This window comes from Pogona vitticeps, chromosome 7 (assembly GCF_051106095.1).
Source record: "Pogona vitticeps strain Pit_001003342236 chromosome 7, PviZW2.1, whole genome shotgun sequence".
NCBI classification, from domain to species: domain Eukaryota; kingdom Metazoa; phylum Chordata; class Lepidosauria; order Squamata; family Agamidae; genus Pogona; species Pogona vitticeps.
Window position 1 is genome coordinate 12,999,147 of NC_135789.1, and position 23,058 is coordinate 13,022,204.

At 51.8% G+C, this 23,058-nt stretch overlaps 1 protein-coding gene across 8 annotated transcripts in view; it reads left to right on the forward strand.

The window, feature by feature from the left end:
* Nucleotides 1-324: 324 nt before the first annotated feature.
* Nucleotides 325-23,058, forward strand: part of ARHGEF18 (Rho/Rac guanine nucleotide exchange factor 18) — a 41,209-nt gene continuing 18,475 nt past the window's right edge. The window contains exons 1-11 of one of the 8 annotated variants that reach the window (XM_072977893.2): nt 325-1,929; nt 9,927-10,057; nt 10,614-11,029; nt 12,663-12,858; nt 13,111-13,225; nt 13,412-13,469; nt 14,012-14,056; nt 14,684-14,764; nt 15,324-15,429; nt 16,505-16,652; nt 22,883-22,950. In XM_072977893.2, the coding sequence (XP_072833994.2) occupies nt 10,043-10,057; nt 10,614-11,029; nt 12,663-12,858; nt 13,111-13,225; nt 13,412-13,469; nt 14,012-14,056; nt 14,684-14,764; nt 15,324-15,429; nt 16,505-16,652; nt 22,883-22,950 (1,248 nt within the window). In that variant the 5' untranslated portion in view covers nt 325-1,929; nt 9,927-10,042. Of the gene's footprint in view, nt 1,930-4,978; nt 5,091-9,926; nt 10,058-10,613; nt 11,030-12,662; nt 12,859-13,110; nt 13,226-13,411; nt 13,470-14,011; nt 14,057-14,683; nt 14,765-15,323; nt 15,430-16,504; nt 16,653-16,784; nt 17,484-17,661; nt 22,951-23,058 lie in introns of those variants that run through there. The other 7 variants (XM_078379026.1, XM_078379027.1, XM_072977895.2 and 4 more) reach the window with 7 other exon arrangements.

A 23,058-nucleotide genomic window follows, 5' to 3' on the forward strand; every position in this document is an offset into this window, starting at 1 on the left:
CTGTTGTGTGGCTTTTTGGTTATTTTAATTTGTGTTTTAGTGGCTGTTGCTTAATCTCCTTTCTGCAAGGTGCCTGTTGGGATCTTGCATGTCTCTTTCATGAAAATCATTTTGATGCTGGAGAGCTGAGCAAGTAAGGTTGAGGGTCTCTCTGGCTGCGGAGCCAGAGGTGGGGAGTTCGAATCCTGGACAGGGGCTGGACTGGATCATCTCGAGGATACCCCTTTCCAAGATTATTGTTGAAAACGGAGTTGGCAGGGGGTCCCCCTAAAGCCATCAAGTCCAACCCCCTGGCTCAAGGCAGGGATCCTGATCTGGTTGGGAACCGTGGGTCTAGAACCTCGGGTCACCCAGGTGTCCTTGGACTACGACTCCCAAAAGCCTCCGCCACCAGCTCTGCTGGCTAGGATTTCTGGGAGTCGGAGTCTTCAGCACACCTGGGTGACCCCAGGTAGGGGAAAACCCTGGCCGGGAGGAGAATGGGCGGAGCCAGTGAACGGAGCCAAATAAGGAAGAAAAGGCGGGACCAAGAACTTTTTTTTGAGGTAGGTAAGGGGAGTTGGCTGTTGTGTTGATTGACAGCCATCCAGGTCCCGAAAAGGTCCGCCCCCGAGAAACACCTGGAGGGCACGAGCCTCCCAACCCCAAATAAGGAAGAAAAGGCGGGAAAGGAGGGCGGCGGGCGGCGAGAAGGATGCTGAGGAGAATTTGAAGGGGCGCTGGGTGGGTTGGAGGGAAGAGGGATGGAAGGAAAGGGGTCCGAAGCCAGGAAGCCTTGTGAGGGGTTGTTCAAGAGGAGGACCCCCTGGCCAGGGGTCCCGGGGGCCTGTAAGCCTCCCCCCCCGCCCAAGGCTGGGGCAGGGGGAAAACGGGGGACCCTCACACCCCCCCACAAGAAAGCAAGGAAAGGCTTCCCTCAGGGAGAGCGGCAAGGCCGGCTTGCCCGCCCAAGTCCGCACCTCGTTTCTTGGGGGCTCGAGAGAGGGGCCCGTGGCTGGCCGAGGGGAGGTGGCTCTTGCCGAAGAAGGAGGGTCTCTCCTCAAAGCGGGGGTTCCTCCCTCCCCCCCTCCAGGGTCCTTAGACTACGACTCCCAGAAGCCTTCGCCCCTTCCCCCGTTGGGTTGGCCAGGGTTCCTGGGCGTGGTCGCCCGAGCACATCTGGGCCACCCAAAGTGGGGAAGCCCTGCCTGCCTTCCAACCTCTCGACCCATGGTTGGGTCCCCCCCCCATGGGCTGCCTTGTTGTTGTTGTTTTGGGGTGTGTGTCCCTGGCCTCAGAAACATGGGAGGCGTCCAGTGGGGGAGGAAGGAGGCTCTTCCACTTCCTCGTGGACCCATAGAGATTTCGGGGGGGGGGGGGAGCTCAGTCAGGATCCTTACATTCCCGCATGTTCAAAAGAGACACATCCTGGAGACCCAACTCCAACCCGCCGCCCCCCGTGGACAGCCTGAGGGGATTTTCTATTCTCTAGGCCTGGGCCACAATACCTGGGGGGGGGGGGTTGGTTTAAATCTTGGGTCCTTTTTGAAATCCAAGTGGGGAAGCTTTTGTTTGGAGGTGAGATTGCAGGGACGGATGACCTTTCTTGTCCAGGCGGGTCAGAGAGAGCAAATCGCAGGGGAGGCTATTCCAAGGGGGGAGGCCAGCCCCACCGAACCTAGAGGGGGACCTCTTAAGATAGGGGGGAACCGCTTCGTGGAGGGCGGGAAGAGGCAGGGGAGGGATCAGGTGCATTTCCCCAGAAGAGGAGGTTTGCCGGCAGCCAGTTCCGAGAAGAAAAGGATGTGGTTTGAGAAAAAAAGGGGAACTGCTTTTGAAGGAAGGAAGAGGCTTCCAATCAGGGAGGTTTTGTTCAGCCCCCCTCAAACTCGCCGAAGGAACCCCAAAAGGCCCCAGGAGTGGAAGGCGAAGAGGGGCCTTTTGGTGTAGGTGAGTTTCCAAACCAGGCGGTTTTACCTTTGGGAAGAAAGAGGGAAGCTGGGTGCCTTTTTTTAAGTTCAGAAGAACTCTTTTTCTGTGGGGTGAAGGTCCATGTAAAGGAAAAAAGGGGAGGTGAGGAGGGCGAGGAGAGGGAGTTGTGATGGGAAAAGACTCATCCCCTGCCAGCCTTAAGGGAGGAGGAAGGAGAGGGGCTCTTGGGTGGCTTAGTCGGATTAATGTGGTCGGGAATAAGAAAGAAAGAAAGAAAAGAAAGGGGAGAAAGGTTGCATCACCTGATTTAGGGCTTGTGTGTGTGTTTGTGTGTGTGTAAGTGGTAAACCCTTCTTTAAATATCTCACATACTTTGAAACCCCTGTTCTTATTAAGTGGCTTTACAAGCCCAGCTCTTGTAAACTCAAGTCTGTTGGGTTTTTTTAAGGGAGTCCATCCATCTCGTATCTGGTCTTCCTCTTTTCCTGCTGGCTTCAGCCTCTCTCAGCATTATGGTCTCTTCTTCTAGAGAAGCGTGTCTTCTCAAGGTGTGCCCAATTGTAGGGCAGATGCAATTTCAACATTTTTGCCACCAGAGATCACTCAGGCTTGATGTGCTGTACCTGACAATATACAGGGTGTCCACAAAGCTCTTCTCCAGCACTACATTTCAAACAAATCCCAATATTTTTTGGTCATCTTTCTTCACTGTTCTGCTTTCATACCCATACACAGTAATTTAGTACATAACAACTTTTATTAGTTCTTTTACTAGTGTATCTTAATAGATATTGAGGTAGTAAGTGCCAGTTGAGGCGGGGGGGAATGGGGTAGTCTACTGTGGGGAGTCTTGAAGCTAATTCTGCCCTGGAAGTCCCTGCAGTTTTTTCACTGTGTAGTTAGAGGTTTTAAAGTCATAACATTTTTCTTATTCTGGCCAAAAACAATACCTTGAACATGGCTTTGCTTGCATAAGAAATTAAAGCAATGGTCCTATAGTTCCTGCACTCCTTGGCATCTCCTTTCTTGGGGATTGGAATGTAGATTGAGCCTTGCCATTCCTACTAGGGAGTTATAAGTCAGGTGCAGCTTGACAGCATGTAAGAACAACAAAGGAAAAAAAATATATAGATGTACTTTGGGGGATTAGACTGAGACAAGAACTTTCTGTGTCCCACTGGTGCAACATGTCAGAAACTTTCAGGGAGAGACGAGTGCTTTTGCCACCAAGGGCATTCAGGACACTCACCTCCCAGGCCAAAAGATAAGTTGCATTTTAAAATAAGCCTTTGAATGGTGTCGGGTGTTGGCACCTCCTGCCCTTCCAGACTTAGTAAAAATAAACACATTTGGCTGCATGGCAGGAATGCTGACATGTGCAAAGGAGATTGTAGTTTTTTTAAAAAATAACCTTTTCCACATTTGGTGGTCTATTGGTCAGCCTGCTCTTTGGACAATGGGTAGAGCAGAAACTGTTGCGGAGTTTTAATTCCTTTTTGCCACGCAGTACAAGTGTAGGGTCAGACAGTTTCCCACATAGTCCGCCTCTTTTTCGTTAACTGGCACTTAAAGTCTCAAAAACTCTGAGACATTTGTAGAAGAAAGAATTTTTTTTAAAAAATATATTTACTCACAATTGCTTGAAATTACAGACTTGTGTGTGCTGCTTACTTTTCTGCAGACATGCTTAGCAACCAACTGAACAGATCAACAGCAAACAAACAGCTGTCTCCAAGAGACAAAAAGAGAGGGAAAATTAACACCAGAGAGGTGGAGCTCTCTTTGAATTCAACTCTGGAAGGAACGGTTGTTTGGTGCTGAATACACAGACAATCACCCCAGCCCAGAAGAGTTCCTCTCAGTCACACAACTACAGACAGCATGCAGGGTTACGAACAAATTCCAACAGAAACAGGCCCTAAATGAGGATATTCGCCTATTAAGCTGTTTCATTACAGGGGGATCCGCTCAAAAAGGAAGTGCCTTTAGTTCCCAGGAAATACATTTCTCTCTCCCTCCCCCCGTTCTAGAGCAGAACTGGACAGAATATTTCATTCAATATTTAACTTGTAATGGTTTAGCCCAGGACCAAACGGAAAGCCTGATTTCCCCTCCAGGATTAGAGTACTGAAGACAAACACGAGCAGATTTTGTGCAAGGATATTCTTGCAAGCAAAACATCCAGTAACCTAAACAAAATTCCGGCATTTTGCCTGCGCAGGGAAGACGCTCTTCACCCGTTTACCCTATGCTCCCTTTCCTCAACCACTCCAGTGGGTGCACCTCAGTTCAGCTCATCCCTCTCTGTTCTTCCTGGGCACCACACCTAATGTTTTAAAAATCCAGATTGCAGTTTTTTTAAATAAACTGGATGTTTCAAGGCTTCTGGCAGTGCCGCCTTCCAGCATGACAGCAGGCACCTACCCTTTTTTTTTTTTTTGGTCAAAAGCCTTTATTTTGAGAGGGTTCCCTGCAGCCACGTGGGAACCAAGATGGTTCGGCTGATGCCGAGCCAGGCCACACAGCCATGTGGCTCGGCAACAATGGCTCTTTCCGCTCTTGAAAAGAGAGAAAAGCTTTTTCCATTCTGGACCAGAGATGCTGCCTGGAGTCCAACCCGAGACCTTTGCCCATGAAGTCCAAACTCTACCCCTGCTGCTGAAGGGACGGTTCCTTCTCTAACCTTTCAGATTTCCTTTCTGGAAGCCTGTTTCCACTCTGAAACATTAACTGCTGAGTTAACCGTACCTGGAGTCTTGAGTTCTGCAGCTTTCAGATTAAAATGTGCACATCTCCCAGAAATCTTCTAGAGTGCAGATTTTTAACCCAGGATATTCCCCCCCTTTAAAAAATGCAAATATGTTTAACACTCAGTGCCAATGAGTTGCCCTCCATCAGGATCCCTTTTGGGTGTTCCTGGGGTGGCAGTACAGCTTCCCTTCTTCTTCCTCCTCCACCGATGACTCTGACGAAGCCCTTGCTTGCCAGCTGCTTCTTCCACTCCCCCTCTGGGCTGGAAGTCCCAACCGGGAGCTCTGCCTTCTCTCTTTTCCCTCCCGGAGCCCAGATCGACAGGCAGCTCCCGACGGCGGTGGCCTCCCCGATGGCGGACTCTCTCCTCAACCACTCCTGGCCCTCCTTCTCCAGGCGATGGATGAAGAGATGGTCCTTCAAGCGAGGTAAGGACCCACAGGGCAGGATCTGGTCTTGCAGGTGCTGGGGAAGGCAACCAGATGGCCTGCTTGCACATCCAGCCTAGAGGCAGGCAGCCAGTGATGTAAATACTTTACTCAGCTCTTCCTTCCTCTTCATCTGGGTCCCCTAAGAGCTTCCCAGCTGGCTCAGCCATGGCTGCCTCGGACCACCAGAACCTCTGGTGTGATGTCACTGGGAGAAGTCGGGTGGCTGTCTTGATGATGTCCACTTATGCCACAGAGCAGGATCATGGCTTTCTGGCACAGCCCAGAGAGACACGCCACTCACAACCAAGCAACAATAAAAACAAACAAATTTACTTGGGTTTAGGTTTCTGGCTGGGGAGCCAGAAGCTGGGAGTTTGAATTCTCCACTGTGCCTCCTGGGAGAAGAGCCAGCCTGGGTGGCCCTGGGCATGTGGCACAGGACCAGAGGACCCCCCCCCCAGAAAGGAAGGGGAAACCACTTCTGAGTCTTCTCTACCTGGAAAACTCTGCAAAAAAATCTCAGTGGGGCAAATTGACTTGATAAGCACACTGTTATTAAGCTGCCTGTATAGCTCAATGAGTTAGGCAGAGGCTGGGAGTTCGAATCCCTACTGTGCCTCCTGGGAGGAAAGCCAGCCTGTGTGACTTTGGGCAAGGTGTATGGTCCCAGTGCAGCCACGCAAGAAGAGAATGGCAAGCCATTTCTTGAAATGGCTTAATCAGAATTGATTAACTTGATGGCACATGATTATTTTTAAATAGGCACAGATTTATTTCACGCTTGGTCTCTCAAGCGTGGTCTCTCAAGTGCCACAAGACTTTTACTTTTTCATTGTGGTTGTGTCTTTGTGGCATGTGCCGAGACAGATTTAACACAGTTCCTTCTTCAAAAGCCGACCACTGTGTGCTTGTTAAGCTTGGGGAGTCCATGGTGGAGCCACAAATAGGAAAAAGGGTTAGAAGGGCCACAGTCTGTTGGCCGGGTAGCTTCCCCACACAGTCCTTTTTTATTTCTAAAAAAGTAGTTCATTCCTGATTCTCATCATATTGTTTGAAAAGTAATTAATTGATGCTGCTGTTTGTGGTGTATAAAGTTGCTGGTTAAATTGCTTATAGTTTTCAATTACTTTTGGAGGCGGTGGAAAGACTTGGGATTGCTACAAGAACTGCATTAAAGATGGAATAACTCCTCTCAAGCAGTCCCTGAAAATTCCATTTAAAATAAGAAGGAAAAATAACTAGAAACCCTTGGTGGTTACAGCAATAAAGGAACTTTATTCCTCCTCATTACAACCGTATTGAAATGTGACTTGGTTACACGTACATTACAACCGCTGTCATCCCATGATGTTCCTCGTTAATTCTGCAACTTGTTACTTCCAAGATCGGGCCCTTCTCTCGCTCGCTTCCACTGTGTTTTCTGTACCTCTGAGACCTCAAAACCTTGGATCCTTCTTTCACTGGTTCATGCTGGGGTGAAGCATCACAGGTATCTCTTTTCTGGTTTCACACAACCTCCTTGCTCCTTTTTCCGGGTGGCCTTTCTTGTGACCGGCCTCCCCATGCTTGAGACCTGGGGAACGAGAACCATCATCCATCTGGCCCGCGTTCTGCAGCCATCACCTTTTATGGTTCCATCAGGGTGTGTGTCAGGCGACAGAGCAGAATCTGCTTAATGTCTGGGAGCAAAGGGAGGAAGGTGTATGAATCAATGAGACACAAGAGAGGTGGTGGAGGAAATTCTCTGTGGGGTCGGATGTCTTTAAAACTGCTTGGGATCATTCCTTCTGGGTGTTTTTGTTTTGAACCTCCAACGCTATGAATCGGCCACCTCCAAGCGGTCTTCTCCTCAACAGTCCTGCTCAGCTCTTCCAAACTCAAAAGTTGTGGTTTCCTTTAGGGAGTCTGTCCATCTCGCGTTTAGTCTTCCTCTTTTCCTGCTGCCTCCCTCCTTCCCTAGAATGATGGTCTTTTCCAGCGAATCCTACCTTCTCGTGAGGTGCTCAAAGTAGGATAGGCTCTGTTTCGTCCATTTTTGCCTCCAGATATAGTTCAGGCTTGATTTGCTCCAGGACCCACTTTGTCTTTCTGGCAGTCGAGAATACCTGCAAAGCTCTCCTCCAGCACCGTATTTCAAACAAATCAAATTTTTTCCTACTGGCTTTTTTCTCTGTCCATCTTTTGCATAGTTGTTAGGAATACAGAAGTGTGGATGATCTTAGCTTTGGTCTCCAAGGACACATCCTTGCACTTGACAATCTTTTCTAGTTCCTTCATTGTCACCCTTCTGAGCCTCAGCCTTCTTCTGATTTCTTGGCTGCGGTCTCCCTTAGGATTGAGGCCTGAACCAAGGTATACAAAACCATGAACCATTTCACTCTCAGGGAGCCACGGGGAGGGGGAAGCTCACGTCATCTTCCACATGAAGCCATTCAGATATTTGAAGACAGATCGGCTGCTCCTTCCCTGTTCACCATCTCAAACTTGAAGAAATGCCTCCTGCCCGAGAAGATGTGGCTCAACAACCGCTGCAAATGCTTGGTTCGAGACCTTAACCACTGAGCTATCCTGCCTTCCATTTCTGACTTACAGCAGCCCAATAAAGGAAGCCACAGCCTTGGGTTTGCAGGAGCCGGGAAGGGCTGTCAAGAATCGGATCTTTTGAAGGCCGTTAATCCACAAGATTGGCATGAATTGAAAACAAATAACAACATAAACAACTTGGCTGCGGTGGGAGGGGTATGAGGACCAAGTGAAAAGGGATACAGAAAGTGACGGTTGTATTTGTAGCATCACTGGTCACGAACCTTCAAAGTGTTAGATACATAAATGTCCTGGGCAATACCAGATGTCACTAGCTAATCCTAATCATCTGTCGGCTAATGCACAGCAAGTAGGCGTTTGCCTTTTGAAGTGTTAAAGCAGTGAGTTTCATTCACAGGAAAGAGGTGCCTGTGCTGGTGTTTTAATGCAAATAAAACAGCTTTTTGCCTCTAATTATTATGGTGTGTGTAAAATACATAGGTATATAGAGAAGAATATTCTCCAAAGCCTGATCTCTGTTTAAGCCTCTGGTTGTACCTTGGGATTTGTGAAGGAAGCAAATTAATTTGCAAACTTTGATGACACTCAGCTGTTAAGGATTTTCCAAAAGGGCTGTTTCTCCCCCAGGGAAGCTCTCTGGGCAGCACTTTTAGTCCTGGTCTTTCTCTCATTAGAGGGTTGTCCCTTGTTGCTAGTACATAACACAACCCTCCAAAGATCTCTCCCTCCCTCTCTGTTTGTAAGTCTAGAAGCGCTTTCTCCTGAATCGTAAAATTAAGGTGTAATGTTTGCATTTCTTCCCCTTTCCCTCTCCCGCTTTTGCCGTACTTTTGCTGAGTTTGTCTCTCTCCATGGTACTGCTGCAGGAACCAGGCATGGCTTCACGGTTGTCAAGCAGACCAGAGAAGAACGTTGAGGGGCCCGGACGGTGGAGTAGGGTGGGGAAACTGGCATGCTCAGCCTGGCCGGGCCTTACACATTGCCTAAAATGGTCTCCCTCCAGCCATGGGCACTTCAGCTCTCTCCGGCGCACAGCTTGTTCCGCTGTTTATGGGGTCTGATTTATCACATGTTGAGGCTGGAGCGCCTGAAGGGAAAGGGGTCAGTTTGAGGATAAACACTGAGCATTCGGGGTGGCTTCGGGGGCGACTCTTGGAGTAGCAAAACCACTGGCATTGGTCCCAAGCCCGGAGGCAGAGGAAAACATCTTGGCAGCTGCTCAGTCGCTCAGGGGTTGAGGCGTCTGGCTGTGGAGCCAGAGGTTGGGAGTTTGATTCCTGCACAGTGCCTCCTTGACAGGAGTCGGACTTGATGATCCACGGGGTCCCTTCCAGCCCTATAGTTCTGAGATGATAATTATTATTAGCAGGAACGTATTCCTTGTTCCTTACACTTGTGATGAAGTGAGACGCCAACCCTGAAGACGGTCAGCAGCCCCGGTTTGAGCCCAGCGGCTCCTTCCTCCTTGTTTCTGCCGCATCTCTGGCTTCCCTCACAGGTCTGTGTGACACACTCTCTCTCTTTCACCCATTCCCCCAGCCTGAACTTGCACCCGGGCCTGTGGAAATGTTCAAAGAAAATGAGGAAAAAGTTCAGTTCAGGGTCTCTCGAGTGACATTATTCTAGGAAAGGAGAGGTTAACGTAATACGTACAGAAAAGCTTTGCTGGGTTGAAAGGGTAAACTTTCCATGACCTGAGCTGCTTTGCATGTCAGATGAAGGCGTGCAGGCTGTTGGTAGTGAGTTGAACTTTAAAAAAAAACCACATGAACTGTACAGATGTTAGCTTGGCGACATGACATTGCATATGAATTACACTCCTTTGCCTGTGTTTAGGATTTCCACCTTGCCAAATGCCAGCATAAAAATATCTCCCTGCGTTTTCTTGGCACAGCTTTCCCAGGCAGTGGAGGAGGTGAAATGTCATCATTCTGTGGTTTGTGTTTTGCTTCTCCTGCGCCAGGACAAAATGGTTCCCAAGTTCATTGTGAAAGGGTAACAGCAGAATGCAGAGTTGAAATACACCGCTTTGGAAATTCAGAAGGAAATTCACATGAACTTCCACCTTTGCATGCTGGCAGGAAAAAAAAAGCCCTGTTAAACTGCAAGAATGAAACAGCCTGGTGGATTGATAAAAGCTGAGGATGAAATACAGGAGTCAAGCATCGGGGGGCTGTGAGATGCAAGGGGAAGACCACGGACGCTTCTTCTGTGGACTGTTGTGGCCACTGACTGCTGGGTCTTTCTGGCCTGCTGCCCTTCTAACTGGCTTCTCTTCTACTCCTTCAGGGTCTGAGTCCAAGGTAGCCGCCCGCGGTTTCCCCAGGAGCCACACCGTCTCCGCCTCGAGCTACAGCAGCAGCCCGGACACCTTGATAGCCGAGGATGAGGTCTTCTTCGGCAGCATGGCAGAGGAGAGGGTAAGGGAGTCAGGCCACGACTGGTTCGGCCCCAGCTGCAGAGTGAGCGGGGCTTGCCCCGGGACATCTGGGCTGGGCTGCTTGCTTCCGCTCCATATCCGAAGGCCTTTCATGCCTGCAAAACAAGCCAGTTGGAAGCAGACCTCAAAACCAGGGGCCTCCCAACCATGGCTGTCTGGATGCTGAGGGGCTCTGGTTTCCGAAAACCCCGGCCAAGGTGCCTCCAACAGTGAGGGGTTCTGGATCTTGTAGTCCAACCCCAGATATATACGTAGCTGCTGTCCTCTGATCTGGAAGCGGAGCAGGGTTAAGCCCGGTTAGTATTTGGATGGGAAACCATCAGGGAAGGGTGAGGGAATCTCTAGAGAAGGCGGGGACCCCGGACAGCCACTGCTGCCAGTCAGAGTTGGCAACCCTAGCCTTGGTGGGCCAAAGCGGGAGGCAGCTTCCTAGGTCCCAAACACAGGAACTATTGAACCTAAGTAGGCAAAACGAAGCTGTCTGGCTGTAAGGAAGGGTGCCCCCCACCGTATCCAACTCTTTCTTCCCTTGGCAGGAAGATGCCACCTCTTCTCCAGACCGGGATCCCGTCCACAGCAGCACGGAAGACCTCCTGTCCATAGACTCTGCCCTCCAGGGTTCGGAGTATTACAAGGACCTGGGGCTGGCTGAGTCCACCGAGACTGCTGGGGGCACGGTGGTGACGCCAGAAGGACGGTCCCCAGAAGGACCCAGAGGCTGCGGGGCCCTGGCCTCTGACTTCAACAGGGCTTCCCCCAGCTTGGAGGCTACCTGCCATTTCCTGGACGACTCCTGCGTCTGTTCCTGCAGCTACAGGAGCCAGGGAAGATTGCCTGGAGCTGACCTGCAGGAGGGTGAGGACGCAGCCTTGCCCGGTTCGGTTAGCCACCTGTCCACTTCCCGGTGGCACAACTGGAAGATGCCGGTGTCTCCAACAGAAGCCCAGGACAGGTGAGTCTAGGCGGGGAAGAGAGCGAGCGGACCGCAGAGCCCCAATCACGCAAACAGAGCATAAAAATGCTCTCAATCAAAGTAGTAGTATTCCACACCTTGTTCTTAAGGCTCTGCCTTGCCACCCAGGTAGCGGGATCTAGCCCTCTTCTGCTCTGCCCGTCTTAAGCCGGCAGGGTCTTGCACAGGCTAAATCCAAACAAGATAGCAACTCAGGTTTAGCAGAGGATTGTTTGTTTATTTATTTAAAATATTTCCACCTCTCTTTTCTCCTTAAAAGGAGCCTAAGTTTTTGTTGTTGTTGTGATTCCCCTTCAGGGGACCTAGGAGTTTCTGCTTGTGACCTAGAGTCTCATGTTCTGCACGATTTGTCTTCGGTTCATTTTTTTCCCATGATTAACTCGTGGACTGGGCTTTCCTCTAGCACACTAAGGTCTTGCAAAGGTTATTCTTGGTTTCCTGAACACTTCTCTCGTGGCTGATAATCTCATGTAAGGCACCCGTAAGTGAGAAGAGTTAGAAAATCTGCTTCCAAGAGGGAGGAACTATGAAAAGGAGGGTGTTTGGCCTGAGGGCGAACCAGAATGGAGTGCTTGGCCAGAGTGGTGGGATGGGGCTGTGGAGGGACTATTTTTAACTCCGTGTCCCTCCTTATAAGGTACCCAGGGAAATTATCTTCCCCACAGATCTTGGCAGGGCTTTCAGTCAAAAGGGAGCAGGCGCTGGGCAGCTGGAGGTCTGGTCGAGTGAGGGACCACGGGGAGGGGGGAGAGAGAGGGAGGCCTAGACAAATTCTGCTTGTCCTTATCCTGGGGGGGGGGATAGCCTCTCTTTGGAGGGCAATCCTCTTTTTGAAAGTGTGCTCCATGGAATCCCTCTCGGGTCAAAAATGTTAAAGCCGAGGCCGTCCACCTTTGGGCATATCCTGAGAAGGCAGGCTTCTCTGGGAAAAGACCCTCCTGCTGGGAAAGGTGGAAGGCAGCAGGAAAAGATGAAGACCAGCATATGAGATGGATTGACTCCCTCAAGGAAGCCATGGGTTTTGAGTTTACAAGAGCTGAGCAGGGCAGTGGAGGACAGGACGTTCTGGAGACTGGAGACAAACATTTTGATACCCCTCCACAGCCTGTTGGATTTTGTGGTAGAATTTTGAACGTCTGGTTCAGTTCCTCTAGCTGCGCCGCACAAGTGCGGAGATGCACGGAGCAGAATCGCCTCAAGTTCCACAGAGTAGCCCACCTCTTTTCTCTATAACTGGCACTTAATAACATTAATAGTAGAAATAAATAAATAAAAGGTCTCAGTACTTACAGTTGATCAAACAGCAAACAGATAAACATGACTGCTTTCAGCAACAGATTTCAACGGATGCTTAGAGAGGGGAAGAGCTCACTCCGCCGAGAGGCCGGGGCTCTTTTTGAATTCAGAGACCGGAGGATGCTATTGGCTCGTGCTGTGAGTGATTGACAGTCACTCCGGCCCAGACAGGTCGCTTCCCAGCCACACCTACCGGAGGCAGCATGCAAGGTTGCAAAACTCCCAACTGATCTTGAGGGCCTGAGAAGAAATCAGGTGTTGTTGGTTTCAAAATGGAGGTGGCAGGATTCCTTCTGCATGGCTTTCTCGCCCTCAGGTTGAGCTTAGATGCCTTGGAGATCAGGAGTGATACAGAGCTGGAGGTGGACCCCAAGGAGAACGGCCCTCCCTTTTTGTCCCCCGTGCTGCCCCCGACGGGGCCAGCCACCTGGAGCGGCATCCCTGGGCTGCCGGTGGAACTTGAACCCTTGCGCCTGGACCCCAAGGGGGCACCCGGGTGGGCTGCAGTGGTGGTGAGTCTCTGTGGCGTCTGCTTTTCTGTGGGGCAAAGGGTGGGTGGGGGCAGCAGGGCAGGGGGGACCACCGGCCTCCCTCAAGAGTCATCTTTGCTGGTAAGACTGGGTGACCCCAGGGAACTTTTTCCAAATCTGATGCCCCTCGGTTGCAGTGAACATAGGTGCCCCCCTAAGCTGTGCTCCTCCTATAAGGGGGCCGTGGTCAGAGGCCACAGCCGGCCAGTTCCGACGTCCTTGTCCTCCTTCTAGGACTGCAGAAGCCATGGGACGCGTCTGAGGTCCCGGTCCGTCCCTTCCCCCAGTGACGGTGTCCCTTCCCAACAGATGTCTGAGAGTCTGGAGGTCTCGCTTCCGGGCCCTGTGGGTCAGTAACCCTGTTTCTGCTTCATTACTTCCTCTCCCCCTCTGTGCGCGAACGTCCAGCGAAGGGTGGGTCATTCTGGATCGCCTACTGGCGTTCTGAGCTCGTTCAAGACACCTCTTTGTTCTGAACCTTGAAACAGCGGATATTCCCAAACCAGTTCAGTGACGGTTCTGTCTTTGATTTCAGGGATTGCGCCGCCTGTGCTGGATTTGATCGAAAAGGATTGTGTCAGTCCGGAACAAGTGTAGGTGCCCGGGCAGGGAGTGCTTCCCTGCTGCCCTTGCACCTTGGCGGTCCTGAAGGCCTTGGTGCCCCTAGGGCTCTGTACGGGAGGGCCCCCATATCCGTGGGATCAGTATCCGCTGATTCATTTATTCACAGCCTGAACCTATTACATTAAAAAACCCTCAGAAATATTTCCAGGGTGTATTTCCCAGAGTGGTGCACTAGAGGGAGCCTGAGATCAGGTGATGCAGAGGGTTTGATCCTTCCACCTTTTTTCTCATCCCCTGGGAGGGGGCTTGAAACCGATCCCCCGTGGATACCACGGCCCTCCTGTACATCTGTTTAGTCCACTTTATTGAACCAAATGCTCTGCAGACAGAAAGCAGAAGTTTTTATATGGTAATGAAATAAACTCGCGGGAAGCTTCTTTGAGTTGTGCTGTTGTAGGTTGTGGTGCAAGAATGAAATAATTGCCCCCATGGTGTGTAGTACCTGGAAGGGAGGGGAGAGAAATAAACACTCCATCAGTCTAGTCTCTAATCAGGTCTCTTCTCCCAACAGGCTGATGGTTCAACAGGTACTGAAGGAGCTGACAGAGTATCACAGGTGAGTCTGGGGAAATGAACTGCTCCGGGGATGCTCGGTTTCTTTACCCAGCTGGAGGAAACTCCTGGCCTCCTGGATGTTTAAGAAAGACAACTCCCCCAACGTGGCTGGCTTGTGACAGTAAGAGTCATGGTGGTGCCAGGAGGAGCCCCGAGCGGCCGACTCTGGTCTCCAGGGACGCTGTGGAGACCTGAGGAGGGACTCAAGGAGAGAGACAGTCGGGGTCCTGGCAGGGGGACCCTAAGAGTGAGAAAGAGGGGCCCAGCAAGAGCCAGCCCCCTGGGCCATCAGGTAATCCCCTTCCTTGATGCCAGACGGAGAGGCGGAAAGCATTCTGGCATCCTAAAGGTTTCCAGGCTTGCCAAAGGCTGCCCACCTGCTCTGAGCACCTTCTCTGACCGGTTTCTCATCCCCACCCTCGCTTCCAGCCTGCACCCAGCATTGGCCGTCTCACTGATCTCATGGAGTAAAGATGGGCATGGTTCTAGGTCCGCTGAGCTTTTTTTCACGGTCTTGCCCCAGGCCTCGATCCAGGACGCAAAACACCCGCTTGGGAGCAGCCAGCACATGTGGCTCCTCTCCTGCCTTGTAATCTCTCTCCCCCTCCCTCTGGTGTCTCTGTGACAGCACTAAGCAAGGCCTGGGCGCCCCTGAATGCAGCTGTGACGGGTGCCAAAATGTGACCTGGTTTGAATTTCTCTCAAACGAGTAAGTGATGTGGGTCTGTGTGTGGCGGCGGGCGAAGCGTGGCCAGGGAGGGCCATGGAAGGCGGTGCTGTTTTCTCCTGGCCCCGCAGGATTAAAGAGATGGTGTTTGGATCAGACCTGGGTGCAACCCATGGCATGCAGCATCATTACCTGGAACTATATTAGGAAGAAGGGCCACGGCTTTCTGAACAGCATGATCCATCACTGGAACACAAGACTTGTAATAGGGTTCACTATTATCCACAATTCTCAGTATCCACAGAGGGGTTGGAACAGATGCCATGTGGACATACTGTACTATCTGTGAACGAGTCTTTGATTTACTTAAATCACAATTTTTAACATTCCTTTATTTATCAATTTTGAGGGTAGTTTTTGGGAGGGGGTTTTCTGTGTGCATTTGCTGTCATTTTTAAACAACTAATGAATGCCCTGGGGATAGGCCTTCTGTCAGCTGCCCTGGAAGCTCGGTGTACCAAAGGCGCGGGAAATAAACATCCTAAAACAAATAGCATTTTACCCCGGGCCAAACCTCGTGGTTGTTTCTCTCCTCTGGCAGGAAGGAAGAGGGTGGGAAGAGCGACAAAGCTGAGAGGGGCACCAAGGTGAAGCGCCGCCTGAGTAATCTGCGTAACCGGGTCACCGGATCGTGGCAAAAGGAGAAGGTGAGAACCCTGGCCGGCGAAGGGCCTGGGGCGCGCTCGGCCAACAGCCTCTTTCTCCTCCTCACATGAAGTGCAGGAGTCCCCATTCTGTTGTACTAAAGCAGCCACTCGGAGGAACGTGGCTGGGACTTCAGGGGAGGGGTGGGAGGCCCAGGCTTGGAAAAGCTTGCTTTTTGAGCTGCCTCTCCCTGGGGGGTGGGTGTGCTATGTTTTTCCAGTGGATGGTGGGTTTGCATGGATATTTTGCTGAGTTTTTTTTCCTGGGTTTTCTTTTTGTCTCCCCCACCACATGGCCTAGGGGGTGGGGCTTTCTGATTTAAATGAGCGTGTCCCAGGACCGCGCGCCATTAGGCACGCGAAATTCTCAAATTCTCTGATTCTATCTCTGGCCCTAATATGGTAAATAGGAAAGCCAGTTAGATTTGCACACACCTTGGAGGCAGGAAAGTTCTAAGGGTTGGATCATACTTCCGCGCTATTAAAGAGCAGACCGGGTAGGTGGGGCTCGTCAGCCGTAGAAGGCAGCCCATCTAGAAGAAGGAAAACTCCAATTTCAAACCTCCACTGCCTTGTGGCTATATCCACTCATGGAAAAGGCTTCAGGAGTTAACCTAGAGGCAAAATCCAGAGCTGGAGTCCCGAAGGCAGTTTGTGTCGTTCTGCCAACTCCTGCAACGTTGCTGGAACCAGTTGTATTGGCTCTCACCTTTCCATTGGACCATTTCAGCAACCCAGGCTTCATGCTCTGGAGAGGACACTCCTCGATTCAGAGCATGTTACCATAGTCTCTCGAGACTGAAGGATGCCTATGTATGTATGGTGGGGTTTGTAGTCCTAAACCAGCTCTGCCAAAGATCCTATGTTCAATATTTAGCTGCTTCCAGCATCTCATGGATAAGATCCAGTGCCCAACCAGCATGAAACACCTCCTTGTGTGTCGTGAGCAACACAGAAAGCAAGCCAAGGCGCTCATGGATCCTGGGAATCATGCAGCATCCTGGGAGGGGGGACGATGTGTCCAGTTGCTCAAGGACCTTGACAGGGTGCCCTTTTCTATCTCTCTCTTTCTCTCTAGGGTAAGAACAAAGACCGGGAGAAGGAACCAGCGGAGGCGGCTGAGCGGATGCAGGCGTCGCTTGGGCAGGGGCTCGCCCTCGGGGCTTTCTCCGACGGCTCCCTTGGCGGCAAGGCCTCACTGAATGACGTGGGGCTGCTATGCCAGAGTGAGTCGGTCCCTCCTGGGTCTCCTACGTGGGGTGGGGAGCTCGCCCAACGCAGCCCATCTGCTCGCTTGCGCGCCCTGCGCCTTCCACTTGGTCTGAGCTTTGACGTTATAGATGACCCATCATTACACGGGGGAGGCTTCCTTGAGGGCTGAAAACATCTGAGTGCAGGAGCCTTTTGCAGCGCCAGTGGGGGGTGGGGGAGTATAATATTATGTGTATTATGCCGTCTAATGATATATATATAATTTGTAATCATGATTTCTGCTACCCCGTCCCCATTTAATGGCTAATTGGGACGAAGGAGCAGGCCCGGAAGTCAGGGTGACGCCGTTGCCAGGGCAACCAGTCCTTGGCGTGATTACGTAATCCCGCGAGAGTTGGTCCTGTGTGATCCTTGGTGGAGAAGGGAAAGGGAGGGACGAGAGAGGAACGGGAGCTTTGAAAAGGCCGGCGTGAGAGGAAAAGGAAACCTCGTGCGAGATCTCGCGAGATCTCTTGAGACCCGGGGGACGGGGCTCGAAGGTGAGAGCAGAGCCATGACTGAAGGGAGCTTCGCCGAATTCCTCCTCCCTCTCGCGAGATTTCCTAGAACGCACGCCTCTTTCCTTCGCTTTGCCCTTCGAAGGGCAGGGCCGTCTCCTGAGGAAGGGACCCAGAGCCCCGCGAGAACTGGGGAGGCTCCCGCGGGAAGAGGCACGTCTCGCGAGAGAGCGTGCTTTCCCAGGGGGGAGGCGCCGAGGAGGCGAGGCCCGGCCGGGATACCTTCGGGGGCGGAAGAGGGACCGCCGCCGCCGCCTCCTCCGCCGGCGAGGAACGGCGCTCCGGCAGGTGAGGCGGGGCCTTGATGACGTCCTGCGACGTCATTGCCCCAGCCCCAACCCCGCATGGGGGGTCCCCTTGGGGGCGCCCTTAAGGGGCTGGTTCTTTTAAGTTACTAGTCTTCAGGGGTCCAAACCTGCGGTTCTCACCTTCCAGACCTGGTAGGAGTACAACTCCCATCAGCCCCTGGCCAGCCCAAGGTCATGGGAGCTGTGGTCCCAGAGGCACATCCGGAGGGCCACCGCTCTCTCAATCCAGAGCTCGACTAGTCCCTTTTTAAGGAGGGTGGTAGTGGAGGGGGAGCCTACAGTGCCCATAATTCACCAGGATTATGGGCACTGTAGTCTAAGGAAGTCAGGCTGGGAAGCTCTGTCTTAATACCAGCCAAGCCCTGGTTGGTTTCAGGGCGGCCTTTTCAGCTTGCAAGACAGCGTTGGGGTGGAATGAGATGCCCTTTGTTTTTCATTTTGTTTAATTTTATGTATGTTCTGAAAGCTTATTTGCATAATCTTACTCTTCTTGCAGTGTTTTATTTTATTATGTTGTAAACTGCCCAGAATAGTGCATTGCAATAAGGGAGTGGTATACAAATTAAATCAATCAATTAGCCTCCTACAATGGGGGGGGGTGCTCTGTTTGGGTATGGATTTATGAGTTAATGGATAAGTTTCGTTTTTGGCAGCCTGCTGATATGGACCAGGTCCTTGGACAGGCCACCATTTGTTGGCTGGGTCTTCGCCCTCCCAGGCTTATCAAAGCTGGCTTAGTGGGTATGAGGAGCGGCGAATCCCTCTTTGCAGCAGGGTGGGATCCCTGCATGCTTAAAGGAGGCCGTCATGAAACTATTGCTGAAAAAGCCCCATTTACACCCCATGATATATGGGCCAATAAAGGTGCCACCTATTCCTGCATTTATATTATATGGCCTTGTCCGTGGGTTTTCTGCACAAGATAGGATAATGTCTCTTGTGCACAGGTAAAAATGCCCAGTAGAATTCTAAGCCCTGATTGATGATGGGAGAAACCTTCAGTGCTCTCTGTAGGTTGCTTTCTGTAATTGACTGTGTTCAGCACGGTGTCCCTGATGTCATAGGCCCACTTAATCCACTGCCCTCCTTTTCTCTAAAGCTAAAAAAAGAGGCTGTGCCCTCTCCCCTTCGCCCTGTGCGCCTTCTTTTAGCTGTGCTGGAGAAAACAGGCATGGCACCAGTGCAGAATTGGTGCTGATTTCGGTTGGAAAATAGAAGGGTTTGGAGAAGGGCTTTGGCAAAGTGGGAGGGAGGAATCTTTATTTTTGTTTGTTTGTGTGTTGATTTGGCCAAGAGGTCTCCAGCAACCCCCTGGCTTCCCATCCCAGGCGTCTTTCTGTGTATCTCTCTCTCGCTCTCCCTCCCTGAGGCCTCAGGTTGTGCGGGTGGAAAGAGCTGGGTTCCGGAGTTGCTCCCAGTGGCAGCTGGAGAGCCGGACCAAAAAGGGAGCAATGGCAGAAGGGGCATTGTGTGCTGCCTGCTGCTGGGCTTGACCTATTGAGTTACCTGCGAAGGGGGGAGTCGTTTGCCATGTCCCATCCTCGCTTCACTCTCCCCCTCGCCTGCAGCTTGCCTCTTGGGATGAAAAGATCTGGGGTTAATCCCCCTCTTCATAAACATTCTCCGTCACTGTTTATGTAGCAGGCCTTCGACAAAGACCAGGGAAGGCTCTATGGGGAAGCAGTGCCTTGAGGCCGAGCCTGCTGCTGATTTGGGAATGTGGGGAGTGAATGCAAGAAGCGCAAGGCATAAGAGTTTGGTGGGTGTGGACCATGGGATGTGGTGGAGTCATAGCATGGTAGGGATGGAAGGGAGACCCGGAGGTCCTCAAGTCCAGCCCCCTGATGTTGGGCCCAGTGCTCGTCAGCGTTTTTATTAATGGCTTGGATGAGAGCGTGCAGGGAATGCTTGCAAAAAAGGCCAATACGATCTTAGCATGGATGAAAAGAAGCGGAGTCTCCAAATCCTATGAGATAATGGCCCACCTCTATGTGGCATTGGTGAGTCTCATCTGGAGTCCTGGGCCCAGTTCTGGCCACCCCAAGGATGCCGTCAGACTTGAGCCAGTTCAGAGGAGGTCAGTGAGGATGATTTGGGGGGGGGGGGAGCTGGAAACCAAGCCCTCTAAGGAGCAAAGGCAGAAAGAACTGGGCAAGGTGACCCTTGAGAGAAGCAGACAGAGGGGAGACAGGAGGGCAATCCTCAAATCCTTGGAAGGTGGTCCTGCAGAGGAGAGGGGCAGGATCCATCCTCCACAGAGGCCCCTTCCAGCTCCCTTATTCCATGAGTCTATGGAGATCTAAAGCATCCCTGAAAGGTGGCCGTCTCCTGTGGAAAGCCCCTCTGGTCCCTGGCTCGAAACCTCTCCTTCAGCCCTGAAATTCATTGCATGGCCTGGGACCGGTCACGCTGTTTGCGCCGGACCTACCTCGCAGGGTGGATGTGAATCATCTGGGAAAAATCTGGGCTGGGTTTGCCTTGATTTTACTGCAAGAATGTCGAAAGACTAACATAAATCAAGAGAAATCACTGGTGGGACAGAAATGTAACTCAACAAGTAAACCAGCAAGTTGCTTTTCTGGATTTTAGTTTCCAAAATGGTCTGACTGATGATGTGGCTCTGGGAGTTGTAGTGTCAAAATATAATAATAAACTCCCAAATGGAGTCATTCTCCACTCCCTAAAAACTAGAATAAGCTCATTCCAGGATGTTTGGGAGGCAGTCGTCAAAAACTCTCTCTGTTAAGTATTTCTGGTTTCTGTGCTTGAAACCTTGAAACTCTTGCCTGAGTTTTTTTTCTCTCTCTGTTGCTCTCTTATCTCAAAAGCCAGGTGTGTCTGGAGAAATCCCCCTGCTTAGGGGTTGTGGGTCTCTCTGCCTGCGGAGTCAGAGTTCAAATCCCCCACTGGGCCTCCTTGACAGTGGGCTGGACTAGATGATCCTTAGGGGTCCCTCCCAGCTCCGCACTTTTAAGATGATGGTGATGTAAAACATCCAAGTTAGGGTTCAGTAATTTAACTGGCTGAATAGCTCAGAGGCTTAGGTCTCTAGCTGCAGAGTCAGAGGCGAGGAGTAAAATATATTTTAAATACAGTACATTAAAGATTGACCACTTGGCTAGTGGGAGTCAGGCTGGGTGGCCACCAGAGCGGTGAGGCCACCAGGACCTAGGTTTCCTTGTCTGAGCCCCAGCAACAGGCTTATGTTTGACGCTCCCTCCCCAGGTGGACGAGAAGGAGCAGGACAAGTGGGTTTGCTTCTCAGCCTTTCCATTTCCTAGATGCTCCGAATACCTTTCAGGGTGAGGTCATGCTCACGACTCGGGAGTTCCTGGTCTGCCCCGTTTCTGGTCTGCTTCTGAACCTCTCCGGGGGGCTGGTTTGGGTGGCCGGACGGAAGCAGGAGGGTGGAAAGGTGGGCCTGTCCCTCTGGGTCCAGGTACTAAGACGTCTCGATGCGCGGAAATTGTGGATGGCTGGAGGAGGGGTATGTGTATGTGTGGTTTGGTGGGGGAGTTTGGCATGTCCCGGCCTGTCCGTCTGTTCTGCTTGCCCGGAGGTAGCCTGGGCGGAGTGTCGGACCCAAGCGGGAAGACGGGTCCCTGTCCCAAGAGGCTTGCGGTCCTTCCAGGGGAACGTACCAGTGACTGATTGGGAAATCAGTGTCAGGGGAGAGGGCAGAAAAGACGGGGAGGAAGGGGTCTAGAAACACACGCCTCGGATGATTTCCGCGGGCGATAGCAACCCTGTTGGGATGCGGCGCTAGGGTGGGTGAGGGAGCCCAGTGGTTCCTAACCCTGGGTAACCCCCAGTGTTCTTGGGCCACAATCCAGACCGAGGCAGCTTGTGGCAAAGGCTTCTGGGAGTTTTAATCCAGGAACGTCTGGGGACCCAAGGGTGGGAACCACAGGTTAACCCCTTTCGCCCACTTTCCCAGCGAAAACCAGCCTACTTGGGGGCATTTTGCTGAGCTTCTGAGGAGTCCTTTTCTGCTGCCTGTCGTTGCCGCCCTTGGGGTTTGCTGGCTGCAACCTTTGTAAGCCACCTGCTCTCAGTTCTCGGGGGTGGGGAGAGGGCTTGTGGGCAGCTCCAGCGAGCGTTGGCCGTTCGCTTCGAACCCAGCCTTTTCTCTGTTTTGCTTCTCGCGCAGTTCAGCTGGTCTGTCGCAAAGGACGTGGCATACAGCTTGCTGAAGCGTGAAAGGCTCCCTTCTGTCAGCCAGGCTGTGTCTTGTGTGAATTATGTAACCTAGTTCAGCGGGTCTTGGAGGTGGATGCTGCTGAAGTCTGAGTTCTGGGCTGGAGGGAGAGGGCAGGATTCAGCTGGTGGGACAAAACAGGCTCTGGGCAGAGGGAGTGTGCACAGCCCTGACAGGGTGATCGAGGCCACTTACAGGCAAGTTAGATACAGTATTTCCTCCTGTTCCCACTTCTCATTTCCATGTCTCTCTTGTGGGAGGAGGTGGCACCTCATGGATGCCAGGCAGGGCAGAAAATGTCTCAGAAGTCTGAATTTTGGTTAAATTCTTCTCGCTCTGCAGCAGAAGTGTAGCAGAATAGCCCTAAATCCCCCATAAATGGACCGCCCCTCTTTCTCATCCACTTGCGCTTACACTCTTGATAACTTCCTCTGAGACCTTAGAAGGAGAAATAATAAAATATTTCCTTACTCACAATTGAACAAGGTGAACAGCAAACGGACAGACATGAGCCGCAGAGAAGCCCAGTGATAGCTCTCTGGACATCTTTTGGACTGCAGTTTCCATCAAACCCCATGTGGGGATAGCCAAGAGGGAGGGGTTGCTGGGATTTGTAGTCTTAACAGCTTCCAGAGGGGCATTAGTCGCCCCTACAGCTCTGAAGTGGGGGTCCTTAGCCGCTGTTGAGCTCCCTCTCCCCAGCCTCCTTCAGTCCCCTTTAGGAGTCTTTCTCCACCCGCCTGGACCATTCAATAGTTTGGCCTTGGGAGCTCCAGCGGTTAAAAGAGCAGCTCCTGGACCAAGCTGGGTTTTCCTGCCAGGTTTTGTCCCGGTTTTGGTTTTGCCCCGGCGTGGCCCACGGAGGAGGGGCAGCTTTGGAAGCCTTTGACATCCCGCTAAGCGAGGGTTTGAGTTTATGCCTGTAGAGTCAGGGCTTGGCAAAATGATGTTGCCAGCTGCCGTCACTAGAGTTTGGGAGTGCTGTGTTTTTAGACTCTCCGCTCCCAGAATGCATGGCCACGCTGACCAGGGGAATCCTGGGGCTTGTCCCCAAAAGTGGCCAACAAAGACGCCGGAAAGAGATTCTCCAAGGCCGGTAGCCCCTTGGGCAGCCATGTTTGTGGGGGAGTTCGGGTGGGGGGATGGCCCACTCTTTCCTCTCTTGTCTCTTCCCTCCTCAGATTGTGCGGCCAGTGTCCACAAAAACTGCAAGAACCTCCTGCTTGAATGCAGCAGCGCCAAACCCAAGGTAAGGTCTGGCCTCTTCCGGTTTTTTCCTCCTTTTTTTCAAAAAAGAAAAAAGGCTGGGGGGACTCTGGTTCAGGAAACGGGGATAGCTCTGGTTGTGAGACTGTCC